This window comes from Chlorella variabilis (genome assembly GCF_000147415.1).
Source record: "Chlorella variabilis unplaced genomic scaffold CHLNCscaffold_1, whole genome shotgun sequence".
In the NCBI taxonomy this organism is placed as follows: domain Eukaryota; kingdom Viridiplantae; phylum Chlorophyta; class Trebouxiophyceae; order Chlorellales; family Chlorellaceae; genus Chlorella; species Chlorella variabilis.
Genome location: NW_005435087.1, coordinates 1,395,614 through 1,410,467, shown reverse-complemented (window position 1 = coordinate 1,410,467; position 14,854 = coordinate 1,395,614). Strand labels below are relative to the sequence as shown.

At 68.7% G+C, this 14,854-nt stretch overlaps 6 protein-coding genes across 6 annotated transcripts in view; 3 read left to right on the top strand and 3 right to left on the bottom strand.

Annotated features, from left to right (window-relative positions):
* Window positions 1–111: 111 nt before the first annotated feature.
* On the bottom strand, window positions 112–323 carry CHLNCDRAFT_133259 (hypothetical protein; the record flags this gene model as incomplete). Its single annotated transcript, XM_005851743.1, has 2 exons — window positions 112–127; window positions 151–323. 2 exons carry the CDS (start codon window positions 321–323, stop codon window positions 112–114), a joined length of 189 nt encoding a protein of 62 aa, XP_005851805.1.
* Window positions 324–1,164: 841 nt separating this feature from the next.
* CHLNCDRAFT_49508 (hypothetical protein) lies at window positions 1,165–3,243 on the top strand (the record flags this gene model as incomplete). The annotated part of the gene is made up of 6 exons (XM_005852079.1): window positions 1,165–1,234; window positions 1,516–1,592; window positions 1,765–1,965; window positions 2,011–2,223; window positions 2,387–3,013; window positions 3,160–3,243. The coding sequence occupies 6 exons, from the start codon at window positions 1,165–1,167 to the stop codon at window positions 3,241–3,243; spliced, it is 1,272 nt and encodes a 423-aa protein (XP_005852141.1).
* A 572-nt stretch (window positions 3,244–3,815) lies between these two features.
* CHLNCDRAFT_133257 (hypothetical protein) lies at window positions 3,816–4,872 on the bottom strand (the record flags this gene model as incomplete). The annotated part of the gene is made up of 4 exons (XM_005851742.1): window positions 3,816–3,971; window positions 4,219–4,371; window positions 4,584–4,700; window positions 4,777–4,872. The coding sequence occupies 4 exons, from the start codon at window positions 4,870–4,872 to the stop codon at window positions 3,816–3,818; spliced, it is 522 nt and encodes a 173-aa protein (XP_005851804.1).
* Window positions 4,873–5,401: 529 nt separating this feature from the next.
* CHLNCDRAFT_133256 (expressed protein) lies at window positions 5,402–6,578 on the top strand (the record flags this gene model as incomplete). The annotated part of the gene is made up of 3 exons (XM_005852078.1): window positions 5,402–5,979; window positions 6,120–6,237; window positions 6,393–6,578. 3 exons carry the CDS (start codon window positions 5,402–5,404, stop codon window positions 6,576–6,578), a joined length of 882 nt encoding a protein of 293 aa, XP_005852140.1.
* A 1,058-nt stretch (window positions 6,579–7,636) lies between these two features.
* CHLNCDRAFT_133255 (hypothetical protein) lies at window positions 7,637–10,020 on the bottom strand (the record flags this gene model as incomplete). Its single annotated transcript, XM_005851741.1, has 8 exons — window positions 7,637–7,773; window positions 7,898–8,093; window positions 8,216–8,388; window positions 8,537–8,642; window positions 8,765–9,169; window positions 9,317–9,409; window positions 9,504–9,694; window positions 9,894–10,020. 8 exons carry the CDS (start codon window positions 10,018–10,020, stop codon window positions 7,637–7,639), a joined length of 1,428 nt encoding a protein of 475 aa, XP_005851803.1.
* Window positions 10,021–10,890: 870 nt separating this feature from the next.
* The window catches only part of CHLNCDRAFT_133254 (hypothetical protein), a gene marked incomplete at both ends in the record, with an annotated part of 4,099 nt that continues 135 nt past the window's right edge, over window positions 10,891–14,854 (top strand). The window contains 14 exons of the mRNA XM_005852077.1: window positions 10,891–10,942; window positions 11,273–11,389; window positions 11,588–11,688; window positions 11,856–12,031; window positions 12,224–12,246; window positions 12,421–12,554; window positions 12,680–12,776; window positions 12,933–13,312; window positions 13,454–13,583; window positions 13,771–13,855; window positions 13,984–14,062; window positions 14,240–14,293; window positions 14,482–14,503; window positions 14,710–14,825. Of these exons, the coding sequence (XP_005852139.1) occupies window positions 10,891–10,942; window positions 11,273–11,389; window positions 11,588–11,688; window positions 11,856–12,031; window positions 12,224–12,246; window positions 12,421–12,554; window positions 12,680–12,776; window positions 12,933–13,312; window positions 13,454–13,583; window positions 13,771–13,855; window positions 13,984–14,062; window positions 14,240–14,293; window positions 14,482–14,503; window positions 14,710–14,825 (1,566 nt within the window). The remainder of the gene's footprint in view (window positions 10,943–11,272; window positions 11,390–11,587; window positions 11,689–11,855; window positions 12,032–12,223; window positions 12,247–12,420; window positions 12,555–12,679; window positions 12,777–12,932; window positions 13,313–13,453; window positions 13,584–13,770; window positions 13,856–13,983; window positions 14,063–14,239; window positions 14,294–14,481; window positions 14,504–14,709; window positions 14,826–14,854) is intronic.

Sequence of the window (14,854 nt, the reverse complement as noted above, 5' to 3'; positions counted from 1 at the left end):
CAACAGCGGTGCGCAGCGCATCCCTGCCACGGCCATGCAGGATGGAGGCGGGTGCGTGCCCATGCCTGCCAAGTGCATCCCCACCTCATGGCCTCCGACTGCTCGCCGTCTTCAGGCTCGCCACCCGCTGCGCCGTGGGCGCGCGGCGACCCGGCCTCCTTGGGCTGCGCCGAAGGCAGCGCGGCGGCGGCGGTGGAGCCGGGTGTCGGTATGCCGGCGCTGCGCGCCCTAGGCGCTGTCGGGTCGACCGCCGGCTCCTCAAACTCGTACATGGACCCCGCCTCGACATCGTCCTCCTCATCGTCTGTCTGTGGCAGCGACATGGCGGAGGGGCGGCGATGCCACCTGCCCAGGGGCAGCCCCAGCGGGACAATGGGCGAGCCAATGACCATGCCCAGGTGATCCGGGAGCGAGCCACATGGCTGAAACTCAAATTCGTCGTCGCTGCTGCCGTCGAGGTCCGCTCTGCCAGGCACCGGCAAGTGTTGAGACATACTGCGGCCTCCTCGCTGCCTTCAGGGCACAAGTGGGCGTACAGTGCAACAGCCGACAGCAGCAGAGGCTTGTGAGTCCACGTTGCCAGCCAGGGTATGGACCCACGTGTTCGCCCCATCAGCGTTCAGGCTCATTTGGCGCTCTACACCCGCCATCACAGGTCTGTGAATCAATTCAAAGCATGCATGATCCATGCGCCGCCCACAAGCACGCCCCAACCTACTGCCGCCGCCCAGGTCGCCGCTACCCGCCCCGCCGCCGCCATCCGCTGGGTTGTGCCTCAGAGCGTCATATTAACGGCCTGCCACATTCCCTATAAAAGAGGGACCTCGTATATAAGTTAATTATAAGTTAATCATACGCTGATGGGCAGCTGGCAGCCGAGACCCTGTCGCCCAACCGCCAGCGACAGCCCAGGGGCGCCGCTGCCCGATTTCCTAGCATTTCTTGTGTGCAGCAGGTGTGCTCAGCAACCTAGTCTTCCTGCAGGTCCGCAGTTTGCCTGCATTCTCATCTGCCCATATTCCTGCTTTCCACCTGCTGTAATGGGGGAGTTGACCTCCCCATATCAGCCTTGGACTGGGCTGGCTCGCCCCTTTCCTTCGCCCTGTTTGTGCCAGGCACAGCTGGGCACCCCGCAACATACCAGTGCTGAAACTGTCAAGCGCCATGGCCCGCGGCACGGTTCTGGTGGCCCTGGTGCTGCTTTTGGGCACTGCTGCTGCGCAGGAGATTGCAGGTGGGGTGCTGCCAGCCTCGGCAGGCCGCCGCTGCTGCTCCCAGCTGGGGGAGGCGCTGAAGCAGCCGGTGCAGCAGCTGCTGTTGGGGGGCCTTGGAGGCCTCTGCAGCCGAGGAATGGGAGGTGCAGGCATGACTTGTGCAGGAGGGAACAGGAAGCGAGCTGGGGACGCGCTGGCGGAGCAGCGGTGGAACCGAGGGCCGCCGGGCAGCACGGCTCCCTGTCCCACCCGCTCTGCGTCACCTCCAGCTCATGCCCTCTGCTGATTCATGCTCCTGCAGGGACTGCTGCCGCCCCGACTGAGCCCATCCTGGTGGTTCCCCCCGCTGCCGAGCTCGTGGGCCGCAAGCTCCAGCAGGTGGGCGGTTTTGGTGGCTCCTTGCCACCAACCTTGGTTGCCAGTTTTGTCAGCCAGCCAGCCCCTGCTGCCCTAGCAGAGGTTTCCTCCCCCTCAGCTGCCTCCTGGGCGTAGGAAGGCCTGCCAGCTTGCTTACTCTTGCTCTTTGTGTCGGGCCCTTGCTGGCACGCAGGTGTCTCCCGTGTCACCAACCACCGTCGCCATCCTGGGCGCCCCCCTGGTCGAGCAGCTGCTGACCGGCGCTGGCCAGGGGCGCAAGCTGCAGCAGGCGGGGCCCCTCGCCTACCAGCGCGGCTGTTGCCCGCCTGCGGCAGCTCGCTCCCAGCTGGCTGCACACTGGGCACAGCGATGTCTCGCCGGCGTGCTCCACCTCGTGCCTGAGGCGCCCCTCCCTGTGCTGCGCCCCGCTGTCCCACAGGCGGAGCCCCTGGCTCCCACGGCTGCCGCCATCCTGGGCGCCCCCCTGGCCGAGCAGCTGCTGACGGGGCCGGCGGGCCAGGGCCGCAAGCTGCAGCAGGCTGGCCTGGCTGCGCTGCTGCCTGTGCCCGTGGCCGAGAGCCTGGTGGAATCGGCGCGCCTGGCCGAACAGATTGGCACCAACACCCGCCCGACCGGCCGTAAGCTCCAGCAGGTGTGAGGCTGGTGGCCTTGGCTGCCTTGCATTCGTTCAGGCCCCAGCACAGCACAGCGTGCGCACCGAATCGGGGCGGGTACCCGCCAGTCCGATGTGCTGCCCCGCGCCATGCACACGCCTGCCAGGCCATGCTGCTGTGGCGCTCGCCCCTCCCACGCAGGCGGAGACCGAGAGGGAGGGCCTGCTCATCTTTGCGCCTGTACCCGTGCCCGAGCTGCCAATGACTGTGCCGGAGCAGCCGCTGACGGGGCGCCGCCTGAGCCAGATTGTGGACACCTCCGCCCTCATCCCGCTGCTGCTCACCCCCCTGGCCGAGAGCCTGGCCTCCACAGTGCGCGGGGGCCGCCGCCTGCAGCAGGAGCCAGAGATGGCGGACCAGGAGAACATTGTGGGCCCTGTGGGCACGACCCCCGCGGTCGAGGCGGAGGGCGAGGGCGAGGGCGGCGGCCGCCGCCTGCAGCAGGCTGGGCTGGCCGGGCTGGAGACATCCACCCCCTCCCTGGTGACCCCCCCGCTGGCCGAGAGCCTGGCCACGCCCGCCGGCCAGGGGCGCCGCCTGCAGCAGGCTGTGGCGTACGAGCCGACTGCCGCCCCTCCGGGGCTGGTCCCCGCCACCCAGAGCCTGACAGCTCCTGCTGGCCTGGGCCGCCCCCTGCAGCAGACCACGGGGCTCGAGCCCGTGTCCCTGCTGTCCCCGGCCGCTGAGCGCCTGCGTGAGGAGCTCACCGGCACCGAGACCGGCACCCTGGGCACCGCCACCGGTCCCACCGGCCGCAAGCTTCAGCAGGTGCGCTCTGGAAGCCCTGCTTCACCGCCTCCTGGCATCCAAGCCCCAGCACTGCAGCACGTGTGTGCACAGCAGGGCGCCAGCTGATGCGCCGCCCTTCACCCTTCACACACCTGGGTGCTCTTCCCCGTCCGTTTGCCATGCAGGCTGGTGCCGAGACGGAGGGCCTGCTGGTCACTGTGTTTGTGCCTGTGCCCTTGCCCGAGAGGCCCCTGATGGGGGCCCCCTGAGCCAGGTGAGGGCTGGAGGAGATGAGCGTGGGAAGGCATGCTGTAGGCTTGCAGGCACACAGGCGTGATGCTGCCCTGCCGCGGTTGCTTCCTCACTGCGCGCCTTGCTGCAACTGCCGGGTGTGGCATGCAGCTCCGGCTACAGACGTGCCCTGAGCTGCCGCCCCAGCGCATCCACTGCCGGCCCAGGCTGGCCTGGCTGGCCACGCCAACGACATCCCTAGGAACTCAACCTGCAACACCCGTCTGCTCAAGACCGCGCATTGCTGCCTGGCAGCAAGCCGGCAGCCGATTCAGACTGACTCTCCCCCTTTTACTGCCCCCTGCCTAGCAATTCAACACCCTCGCACTGTACAGCTGCAGTTGATTTGTGCCAGCACCGTTGCCTTTCCAGCTGGCCTCGCAGCTGGTTGTGGCTCACATTCTGTGCAGAAAGTGGCGGAGAGCAAGAGTATTGTACAGGAATGTGTAATGAAATGAGCAGGAGCAACGAGCACAGGAGTCTTTATCACACGGGAGAGGCATTTGTTGGGGGAAAAGCAGCAGCAGGAAAGAGCCCCAGGCGGCACAGATCAGTCCAGGTCTGCCGCCTCCACCTTGCCATCCTCCTCCTCGCTGCCGCTGCCGCCTCCTCCTGCCGCCGCGTCGCCGCCGTCCTGCTGCTCGCCTGCTGGCGCCGCGCCGGCGGCCCCTCCCTCCTGCTTCTGCTTCTTGGCCTTCTGCTTGTCCTGCACCACCCAGCGCAGGCGCGGTACGGCTGAGCGGCATGCATGGCAGACTTTCACGCCCTGCCGCTGGGGGCAAGCAGCATGCGGGGGCAGCGCAGCAGACCACAACCCCCCGCAGCAGGTCAGGCCCAGCAGGCACATGAGCGCAGCGACAACGATCCCAGCCCCTCTGCTCTAGCACTGCACAGCCTGCTCCCTCCCTGCCTGCCTCCCTGGCGCCCCGCCACCGCAGCAGCAGCCGCCGCACCTTCTTCTTCTGCCGCGCCGCGCGCTTCTTGGCTGTGCGCTCCTCGTCCGCCCGCTGGTTCTCCTCCTGCTTGCGCTGGAACTCCTCCGACTTCTTCATCGCCTCCCAGTCCTCGTCCAGCCGCTCCAGCCGCTCCTGCTCGCGCCGCCGCGACTGCACAGGACCAGGGGTGCGAGGGGGGCCAAGGCATGGCTCCCTGTGCAGAGGCGCGGCTGGCTGCGTGGCGGGCAGCGGAAACGCGGACAGGATGCATCCACCCGTGAGCTGAGCTGCATGCTAGAGCTGCATGCTAGCCGCACAGCCAAGGCAATGCCGCCTGCAGCTGTGTGCAGCGAGCACAGGGGCCGGCAGGAGGCGGAGCTCACCGCTCGGTACATGTGGAACTCTCCGCTGCCCGCGCCTGCGTTGCTGCCCATGATGTGGTAGCGCCGGTCTGGGATCTTCTCCACAATGAACCGCAGCTTTTCCTCCAGCTTCTCAGCCTGCATGCAGCAGGGCAGCAGCAGGTGTTCAACGGCGAGCGGTGGCGGTGGCAGACGCTGCGGGCAGCGCTCTCACCTCCTTCTGCCGCTCTTCTCGCTCCTCTGCAGTCACGGCCTGCGCTGCCGCCAGCGCCAGGTCCTGGCTGTGCCCCACAAAGTGTTGCAGCGCCATCACTGACACGCCCGCCGCTGGGTGATCCTAGTGGACAACGCAAGCGTACAAAGGATCCTGCTGACCGCGCTGGGCGGCTGAGGCGGCAGGGGGAGGCAAGCGGGAGGAGGCTCGCGAAGAGCTGGAGGCAGAGAGGGCCGGCCGCTCCTGCAAGTGCTAGCCACTGATTTTGGATTGTTGAAGAGAGCGAATGGAGGCGGAAAATGGTGCGCATGAGGAACAGCCCAGCACGCAGCATACGCCTTACATTCGCTGGAGCGCGCCGGAGCCCTGCATCCTGTGCAGAGGCAGCCCGTCCAGACTTGCCGGCGCCATCGGCATTCGCCCAGCCAGCTCTCTGGGCCCGCACCTCTCTCTCAGCACGGGCGCCGCCCATTTGTGCTCTTCTGTCCCAAATACTCCCGCAGCCCGCGCCCCCCAGGTGTCGAACGTCGGAAACAGCACGGGTGCGGGGTGACTAACCGGGCAGCCTTGGCGTGCCGGAGCAACGGTGGGCTTGAATAACCCGAGGCACCCTCCTGCGTGCAGGATGCGGCCCATGGTCGTAGGGAGGGCAGCGCGGCTGGCCCGCAGCGCGCGCAGCTACACCAGCGCCACGAAAGCGACGGCGTCGCCCTTGGCCGCCGTCGCCCACTCCTCCTCGCCCCCCGCCGCCCCGTCCAGCCCGCCCGCCGGCGCCTCGCTGCAGTGGTGCGGCGCAGGGCTGAGCCTGCAGCAGGCGTTTGACGCGCACAGCTTTGCGCAGCTGGGGCACCACGGGGAGGTGCCTGCGGGAGATGCTGACGAGGACGATGAGCTGGACCTCCAGGTGGCAGCCATTCTGCGGCAGCACCTCGAAGACGCCTTCAGCCGCGGCTCCACCGCAGCGCCCGGCATGTGCGGGCCGCCCGCCGCTGCCTTGGCTGTGGCGGCGGAGGCGGAGGCGCTGCAGCCGGCGGTGGCGCCGCCGCCGCCCGCCGCCGCCGCCAGCCTGCGGGCCAGCACAAAGGCTGTGGAGGCGCGGCTGGCCAAGCCGGCGCCGGCCGCCGTGCCGCTCACGCTGGAGGCAGCGCTGCAGCCCAGCACGCAGGCCAGGCAAGTCGCTGCACAAAGGGCGAGCCTGCTCGTGTGCTGCGGCCTGGGCTGTTGCTGGTGTTGGGTGTGCTCTCCTCCGCCGTTGATGCGGAGCCCAGCTTGCTGGCCTGCGGTCCAGCTCTGGCTGCCCCTCCTCCTCACCATCCCCCCCCTGCTGCCGCCCCTCGCTGCAGGATGGTTGTGGAGGCTGAGGCGCCACACACGGTTGCCTGGGCCAACGTGGCGTGGGAGGAGCTGGCGGGGGTGGAGTGGACCTCGGTGCTGGGCCAGCCCTGCTTGGAGGTGGTGCAGGTGCGCCGCCGGCTGCTAGGCTGGTGCCGTTGCTGGCGCCAGGGCCGGGACTTGCGACGCGCATCTGTGAGTGTGCATCGAGCACGATGGCGGGGGTTGCTGTGGGCGACCCAGCGCCAATGCGGCCGCTCCCCGCGCATCTCCTCTGCCCGCAGGCCGCCGCCAGCGAGGAGCTGGCGGAGGGGCTTGCTGAGGCGCTGCAGCAGCGCGCGCGCGGCAGCGCCGTGCTGTGCTACGGCGGCGCGCCGGTGCGCGTCACCGCCGCGCCGCTGCTCGCCCGCGACGGCTCCCCGCCCCGCATGCTCCTGGCCTTCACCCCCGCCGGACGCACCCCCGAGTGAGCGGGCGGCGGGCAGGAGCCCTGGCGCGCCCCGGCAGCGGCCGCGGGCTGACAGCCGCTGCTGCGACAACCAACGACTGCGGCTGATGCCGCCGTCAACCTCTTTTTCACACCTCCATGGTGTGCTGTTGAGGCACTCCACAGCGAAACCAACTCGGAACCCAGGATAGGATACCACGCGCCAGCGCTGCACGCTCGGCCCCCCATGACGCTCTCCAACAAATGGCCCCTCTCACCCTCTGCCCTGTTCTTGTCAGGCCCTCATGATGAGGGGGCGGGCGCCGCGCCACCAGGCCCCTAACCGCCCTATGCGCCGCCCACCCCCGCCATGCAATATACAATTGGCTGCGCCCGCCCTTGGCTGCATGCGGCCGGCCCCACCCCACGATACCTACCCTCTCCCGTCCTTGCGCCTTTGCCTCTACCCCGTGTCCCTACTGTCTCTGTTGCCTCGGCACCCTCAATGTCCTGCCCCTGCCTGACAACACATAGCACTTGTGTGCTGCCTGCCTCGTCGTTCGTTTTCCGCAACGCTTGCACCGCGAAGCAGCATGCACCCCTCGCTGCATGGGCGGCTCTGCATCTTGCCTCTTTTCCGCGCATCCCTCTGCAGCCGCGGCTGCGGGCCTCCCTCATGCATGCCGTCTGTGTGGCTGACGATCTGAATCGAACCAACGATATTCTTCTCGCACTGCTGGCCGATATCTCTGCCGACCTCCTCTCTCCTGCTGCCCATTGCTCCCGGCCGCCAGCCCCCTTGTATCATCAGCCACTCTGACTCGCCTGCCCTGTACGATGCGCCCCGTGTGTATGCGCCACACCGAAACGCTCCCGCCCCATGCATTCTTGAAACAAATGAGTTTTGATTTGCTTGTCCAATTAACAGCACCATCTGAAACCCCAATTGGATGCGGTTCCGCTTACAGGTGGTTAGAGCAAGTCTGAATTGGAGGGGAAGGGCAGCAAGCACGGCAGGATGGACACACAAAACAGCAGCATTTCCAGCTGAAAAACACCAGTGTAGGAGTCGGCATTGCAGCTGACAATGCGGTACCGGCGCTACACCCGCTTGGCGGTGGTGCTGTTGCCGGCCTTGGCGGGGGCAACCAGCGCGGCGTCACCGGCCTGCACGAGAGCCTGGTACATGCCACACATGCCGGCATCGGTCATCGCAATGCGCACGAAGCCGCTCTCGCCTGCAGCCTCAGAGGGGCAGGAGGGGTGGGGGCTGGATGAGCACAGGCGGCCAGCAGCAGAGGGTGGCACAGGCGGCCCGCCAGGCGTGGCAGCCCAGCACACGACACGCTGGCTGCCGCTCACCCCAGCTGGCCCCCAGGCTGTTCTTGGCCAGGAAGTTCTCAAAGCCGGGCTTCTCGGTGCTGTAGCCCACAACCAGCAGGGCGTGGTTGGGTGCGGCGGCGTGGGCGCAGGTGGGCGAGGACCACACGCCGCCGGCATAGTGCTGGAAGGTGGAATCCACAGCCAGCAGGGCCAGGGCGGGCCTGGCGGCCAGCGCCTGCGGCGGGGGCAAGGGGGAGGGAGGGAGGGAGGGTGAAACGGTGAGGTGGTTGGCTGGCGGCGGGAGTGGAGCGGGCACATCCCGCCACGTCAGCCGCCCAGCACACATCAGCTGCCTACCTTGATGAGCGCCAGCTTGGTGGGCTGCACTGGCGTGTAGGCGGGGGTGGCGGTGATGCGCACCAGCCCCACCTTGGCGGCCTGGCCGGTAAGGAAGGTGCGGTTGCACTGCGCCGGCTGCCCAGTGGTGGCTAGGTTGCCGCCGCTGCCAGTGGCGGCGCGGTAGCGGTAGGCTGCAGGCAGGGGGGAGTGGGGAGAGGGAGGGGCAGGTTGGGGGCAGGTCAGCTAGGTGGGCGAGCGGCTGTAGGGCGCCAGCACATGTGTAAACAGGCAGAGTGCAAGCCAGTCGCGCCCTGCGCCAGGCTCAGCCCCACCCCTCACCCGACTCTGCAGTCACGCCAGCGGTGGCGGCAAGCTGGAGGGCGTCGGTGGGTGAGCCGCGCAGGCAGGCGGAGGCAGAGTAGTTGAACTGAGTGGAGGTGCAGTCCTGTGGGGCAGGTGGAAGGCGGCCAGGTGGTGCAAGGCATGTGGCCAGGTGGGAGCAGGTGGGTTGCAGCTGGTGAGCACGCAGGCAGGCAGGCACGCAGGCAGGCACTGTCGGCGCCTCACCATGATGTGCTGGGCGGACAGGGGGGCGGTGGTGTTGGTGGCGGCGGCGATGAGCAGGCTCGACTCGAGGGCGGCGGCGGTGGCAAAGGCCCACGACGAGGCGCACTCAGCCTGGAAGCCTGTGGCGGGCAGCACCTTGCCGGCGGCCAGCCAGCTGATGGCGGCGGGGTAGGCGGGGGCGGGGGTGCAGTTCCAGCAGTTGGCCATCAGCCTGCGCGCCCTGGCCTTGGTGGTGGTGGTGGTGGTGGTTGCAGCAGTGGTCTTGTTGGTGGTGGAGGCAGTGGTCGTCTTGTTGCCGACGGCGGCGGTCTTGCCCTGGGCGGGGGTCTTGGGTGTGGTGGGGGTCATGAGGATGGCCTGGGCAAACTCAGAGGGTGACAGGTCCGAGTAGGCGTTCAGGCTGGCCTGCAGCAGGGGCAGTGGGAGGCAGTGGGAGGCAGGCGGGTCAGGCACGTGAAGCTTGAAGAGCGGCGGCATGGCGGAGGTGCGCAGCCATTGCCGTGGCCGGGTCGCCGTGTCCCGCCCCCAACGTGTCTCCCTCCCCCCACCCACCCAGAACTTGGACGACAGGTTGGTGTTGATGTCCACAATGGTGCGCAGGCTGGACATCCAGGAGGCACGGGAGGAGCGGGGCACGTGCCACACCTGCAGGCGGTGCGGGCATGGGAAGGGAGGAGGGCGGGTGAGGAGTGGGGGGGTCAAGGGAGGCAGGGCCGAATGCAGGGACCCAGCCAGTGACCAGTGCTCCACCCTGCTGCTGGCTCCCACGCCAGCCACTCGCCTGGGGGTGGTAGCTCTTGCGCCAGGCGGCATACATGGATGCCAGCCAGGCGGCGGCGGTGGCGTTGCCGACGTCAGACAGCGCCAGCACAGCTTTGAGCTGGCAGGCCAGCGCCGCTGACTGCATCTTGTTGATGGTGATGCCCTTGGCTGCAGGGGGCAGGGGGGTCGGGAGGGCAAGGGGGGCAGAGCAGTGAGAGCCAGAGGCGCGTGGCAGCGGCGGCATGCGTGGCGCCATCACATCGAGGTGGTGTCAACGCGTTGCGAGATGTGGCCGCCTCGCGCGTGCCCAGCACCCAGGCAGGCACATACGAGTGGCAGGCGCCGCGTTAGGCCCGCCCTCGCTCACCAGAGCCCACGGTGAAGGTGTTGAGCAGGTCGACAGACACGGGGGGGCAGCCGGGCTCGGCGAGGCCAAAGGGCAGCGCAGGATGGGTGGAGGTGGCCGCCAGCGAGCTGCGGGCCAGCAGCAGCATGGCTGTGGTGGCCAGGAGGGCGAGGCGCGGGCACATGGTGGGGAGGGGGCACACGAGGGAGGCTAGGGGTGGACCTCTGCTGTTGCAGTGCAGCATGAAAGCTAAGAATGACAGTGGAATGCACCGTGGCGGCCTGATAAGCGCGTTCCGGAGGTCCGGGGAGGGGAGACGCAGCCCCAGCATGACCACAGCAGGATTGGCCAGGCAGCCTGCCACGCGCCTCCGGCTGCCCCTCCGGACGCCACGCGGTGACTGGGAGGCAGGGGAATGGCTGCAGGCGGCAAAGAGCAGAGAAGAGTGCCCAGCGAGGCAGTGCGCCATCTCCGCGCCGGCAGGCGGCGCGCCATCACATCGGCAGTGGGACAGAGGCCAGCCAGTGGTAGAGCACTTCTCAGACGCTCGGTGTTGTGACGACAGTGTGAATTATATTCGTGCCCTGGCAATATTAACCCTCAAACTGTTGACGCCGTCAGGGAGAAGGTAAGGCGGGACACCCCGCCACCACCGCCGCCGTCGCCGCAGTCACCGAGGGTCTCGTGCCCTGTGTCAGTGTCACTCCTTCTCATAGCTCGGATTTGTGATGCAGAGGAAAGCCATGGCCCCATTACATCACCAGGTCTAGCATCCTGCCGTACAGTAGCAGCAGCTTCATTCAGGTAATGCTAACAGGACACAGATGTACCGTTGCCGCCCTGCTGAGGGTGCTTTGGCCCGCGTCCCACGTTCTTCTCTTCCCATGCGATCATTAGCATCCGCCTTCGACACAGGTGGCTGCTATAGTCCATTCTTGAAGGAGGGCCAAGCACCGCGGCCATTGGGCAGTCCATGCCCTGTTGCCGCTGCGGGCCCCAGCCGCTGCGCTGCCCCCCGATGAGCGCAGAGCGTAGGCTGGTGCGGATGGCCGTGTTGCTGGCCTTGGCGGGTGAGTGGTAGGCAACATGACGACTCGGCGCCCCCACCCTAGTGGGGGCCCCGTTGCAGTCGCTGCGGCTTGTGTTTGGCATTTCCAGCCATAAATATAGAGGCTCCGTAGCGATCAGTGAACAATTGAACTCCCTTCCGCGTGAAGGAACCGCCTGGAGTCAAGAGCCACCCTCGCCACCGCCCCTCAGCCCGCCGCCACCGAGCCCGCCTCCTCCCTCTCCGCCTCCACCCTCTCCACCACCCCCCAGCCCACCACCCCCCAGCCCACCACCTCCCAGCCCGCCGCCACCCTCGCCGCCACCCCCTAGCCCGCTCCCGCCCTCTCCAGCCCCGCCCACGCCGAGCCCGCCCTCTCCGCCGCCGGCCGTGCGCCCGTCCCAGGTGGCGGCCAGCCTGTTCCTGCTCGCTGGCCGCGGCTACGACTGGTCCACTGCTGGCTACCGTGGTGAGCTGCGCTGCACTGGAGGCGGGGGTGGTGTGGCAGCAGGGGCTGGGGCATGATGCGGTGTGCCAGGATAGACAAGTGTCGGAGTCCTGACAGCGGTGGATGCCGCACGCTGCACAACTGGAGGCAAGAGTTGACCGGAGGGGAAGAGTTGCTGCTGGCCAAGGGTGAAGGCGGCACCGTGCTGCTGCCTTGCAGATGGCGCCGACCTCCCCTCCCCGCCAGTGACCTTCAACATCAGAGACCCGCCGTTCAACGCGGCCGGCGACAACTCTACAGACGACACGGAAGCGTTCAAGGTGCGGCGGCGCGCCGAGGTCCCGCCCCAGCTGCCCGCCGCCTGGTGCAGCGCGCCCGGCGCTGCCGCCGTGCAGGCGCGCCGCTGCCCCGACCCTCCCTCCCACACCATCCCCTGCACTCCGCCAGCCAACCGCAACACTCCTGCGTGGGCTGGGGTGCCGTGCAGGCGGTTGTGGATGCGGCCAACGCCAGCCCGGGTGGCGGCGTCATCCTGCTCCCCGCCGGCACCTACATCCTCAAGGAGCCGCTGGTGGTGAACCGGTCGGGCGTGGTGTTTCGCGGCGAGGGGCGCGGCGCCACCACCATCCGCATCCCGCTCTCCCTATCAGACATCTACAACGGGTGAGGCGGCCGGCTGGCTTGCACGCAGCGGCCTGCGCCCGCGATGCACATGCCTGGCGCCCAGCTCGGGAGCAGGCAGGGCCGCGGCAGCGCCGTGCAGTGCTGGCCAGCTGCCCTCTTGCGGCGCTGCCCTGCGCCCCCCGGAACCAAGCAGACACACACAAACTCCTGCCCCTGCCCCTTGCGCTGCAGAACCTGGTACATTGATGACGCTGGTGAGGCCTCGCTGCCGCCAGGCGGCATTCCAAGCGGGTGTCCGCTGGTTGCCAACCCAGCGGGCGCCACACGGCTGCCGGTGGCAGCGCCGCTGGCAGCGGCCCGGCCATGCTTGCCCGCCCCGCCTGACGCGTTGCGCCGGCCCGTCCCCCGCCCCTTTGTTCTTGCTGCAGGCAAGATCCACTCTGCCTGGTCTTTCGGCGGCTCTTTCTTCCTGTTTCAGGGCGAGCCCCAGCGCAGCATCCGCCCCGAGAACCGCCTGGCGTTTGTGGCGGGGGTGCTGCCGGCGGGGGCGTACCGCATCCCGGTGAGCCGCGCTGCCCTGCCTCCACACAAAGAGCACAGCCAGCGGCGCCGGTGCGTGGCCGCCAGCTCCGCCTCCCCGGACGCCACCTCCCACCTCCCGTCCCGCCGCACCTGGACTGAATGCAGATCACCAGCACCGAGCTGTTCACTGTGGGCTCCTGGGTGCGCCTCTACCTCAACGACAACTCAACCGACTGGGGCTACACTGGCGGAGGAGGCGACCGTGAGCCGCGCCGCCCGCCAGCCCGCCCTCAGCGCTCACCCCACTGGCCCGCCGCCCACCGCTCGCGCACGGCCCGCCCTCTCGCCCACTTGCCCGCCTGTCCCTTGTTTGCGCTTCCCACCCTCAACCTATCCTATCGCTCATTGCCGGCTGCAGGCCGCCGCCGCCGCCGCCGCCTGCTGGCCGGTGGCGGCGACACGGTGACCACGACTGCCATTGTCGACCCGGCCACCGGCAGGCGCCTGGGCAAGCTGGTCACGCGGCCCGTGGACCCCGCTCTGCTGAGCAGCCCCGTGTTTGTGGCAGCCATGGAGGCGGCCCTGGAGTATGGAGAGGGCGACGCGGGGCTGAGCCCCGCCGAGGCGCTGGCGGCCAGCGGCATCGCCCCGCCGCCGCCAGGCGAAGTCTCCACAGCCACCGCCTCCCCCGGAACCATCACGGCCTGGGTGGTGAGCGGGGCTGGGGCTGCCGCCGGCGCCTGCACGCCCGCTTCGGCGTCCCGCTGGGCCACCCCCTTTGGCGTCCCGCTGGGGCCAGTGCGGCCGCCGGGCTCCTTGCAGCCGCCGCCGAGCCGAGCCGCGCTGAGCAGAGGCGCTGCCTGGCCCTGCCGCCGCCTGGCCCACGCGCCGCCGCATGGCCCACGCAGCCGCTGTTGTCCCGCCTGCTGCGGCCTGCAGTACGGCGACAACATGGCGGACAGCGGCGTGGTGAACAACACGCTGAGGAGGGACGACATCAGCCTGGTTGCCAGGGTGGAGGCCATCGGCAGCGGCTACATCGACCTGGACAGGGAGCTGCCCTTCCCAAGTGAGCCTCGCGCGGTGGCTGGGGGCGCCGCGGCACGCAGCGCACGCTCCGCATCCCTCCTCCTCTCGGCCCCGCCGCTGCCGTCGCTCCGCTCCGGCGCCTGGGCCCGCTCCTGCCTACAACATGTGCAGCAAGCTTGCCTGCCTGACTGGCGCACGTGGCTGCCCGCCGCCGCTGCACGGTGCAGTCCAGGAGGGGTGGGAGGGCCTGTTCCTCCGCTACCTGCCCACAGTGGAAGACGGTGGCATGGAGCAGCTGACCATAGCCTTCGAGTGAGCGCCTGCCTGCCTGCCTGCCTGCCTGCCTGCCTGCCCGCCTGCGCTTGCCGCAGCGCAAGGGGCGCCCACCCCATCGCATCCTCGCACCCTCAGAAGTGCTGCCTGCCCGTGTTGCTGCGCAGCCACGAGATGCTGCCGGTGCCGCCTCACTTCACTGACAAGGGGTACAACGCCATTTCGATGCGCTTTGCGGCAAACATGGTGATGGGGGTTGGGAGTGTGGGTGTGGAAGGCGTGTAATGCGTGCGGGGAGCTTGCTGAGTGCCATCTGGGGTGTGGGGTTGCCAGCTGGGCCTCGTGGTGTCGCGCTGGGCGGCACGGGTCTGTGTGTGGCGTGACCCTCACCTTGCCGTGGCTCCGCGCCCACCCCCGCCGCAGTGGCTCAAAGAGGTCACCATCGTCAACGCCGACAACGGCTGCTTCAACGATCGTGTGAGCTGGGGGCATTGGTGCCGGCGCGGGCGCTCGCGCGTTTGCTGCTGCCGCCGGCGCGGGCGCCGTGTCTGCGCTGCCGCGTCGCCATCTGGCATGCTCTAGGCTGCGGCTCCTTCCTCCCAGCGCTCTCACCAGATTGCCCCCCCCTCCTTCCGTGCGCCGCCCCGTCCTGCGCTGCCGTGCAGACGGACAAGTCCACCTTTAAAGGTTGGCAGGGCTGCTGTGTGCCTCTCGCCCTCCCCCAGCTCCCGCAACACTCGGCTGCCCTCCCTCTCCCTGCCTCCCCGCCACGCCTGTTCCGACTGCCCTCCCCCTGACAGCCACATGCTGCCATCCACAAACGCGCCGCGAGCACAAGAACGCCCACCCTGCCGCACACGCCTCCCTTGTCCCCTGCCCGGCCCTGCCTGCAGATGTGACGGCGACAGTGACGTCCCGCCGCTGGGTGGACTCTCTGTTTAACCAGGCAGTCAACGGCCACCACCCCATCTTCCTGGCACACTGCCAGAGCAACCTGGTGGACGGGTGGGTGGGTGGGTGGGTGGGTGGGGCAATGGA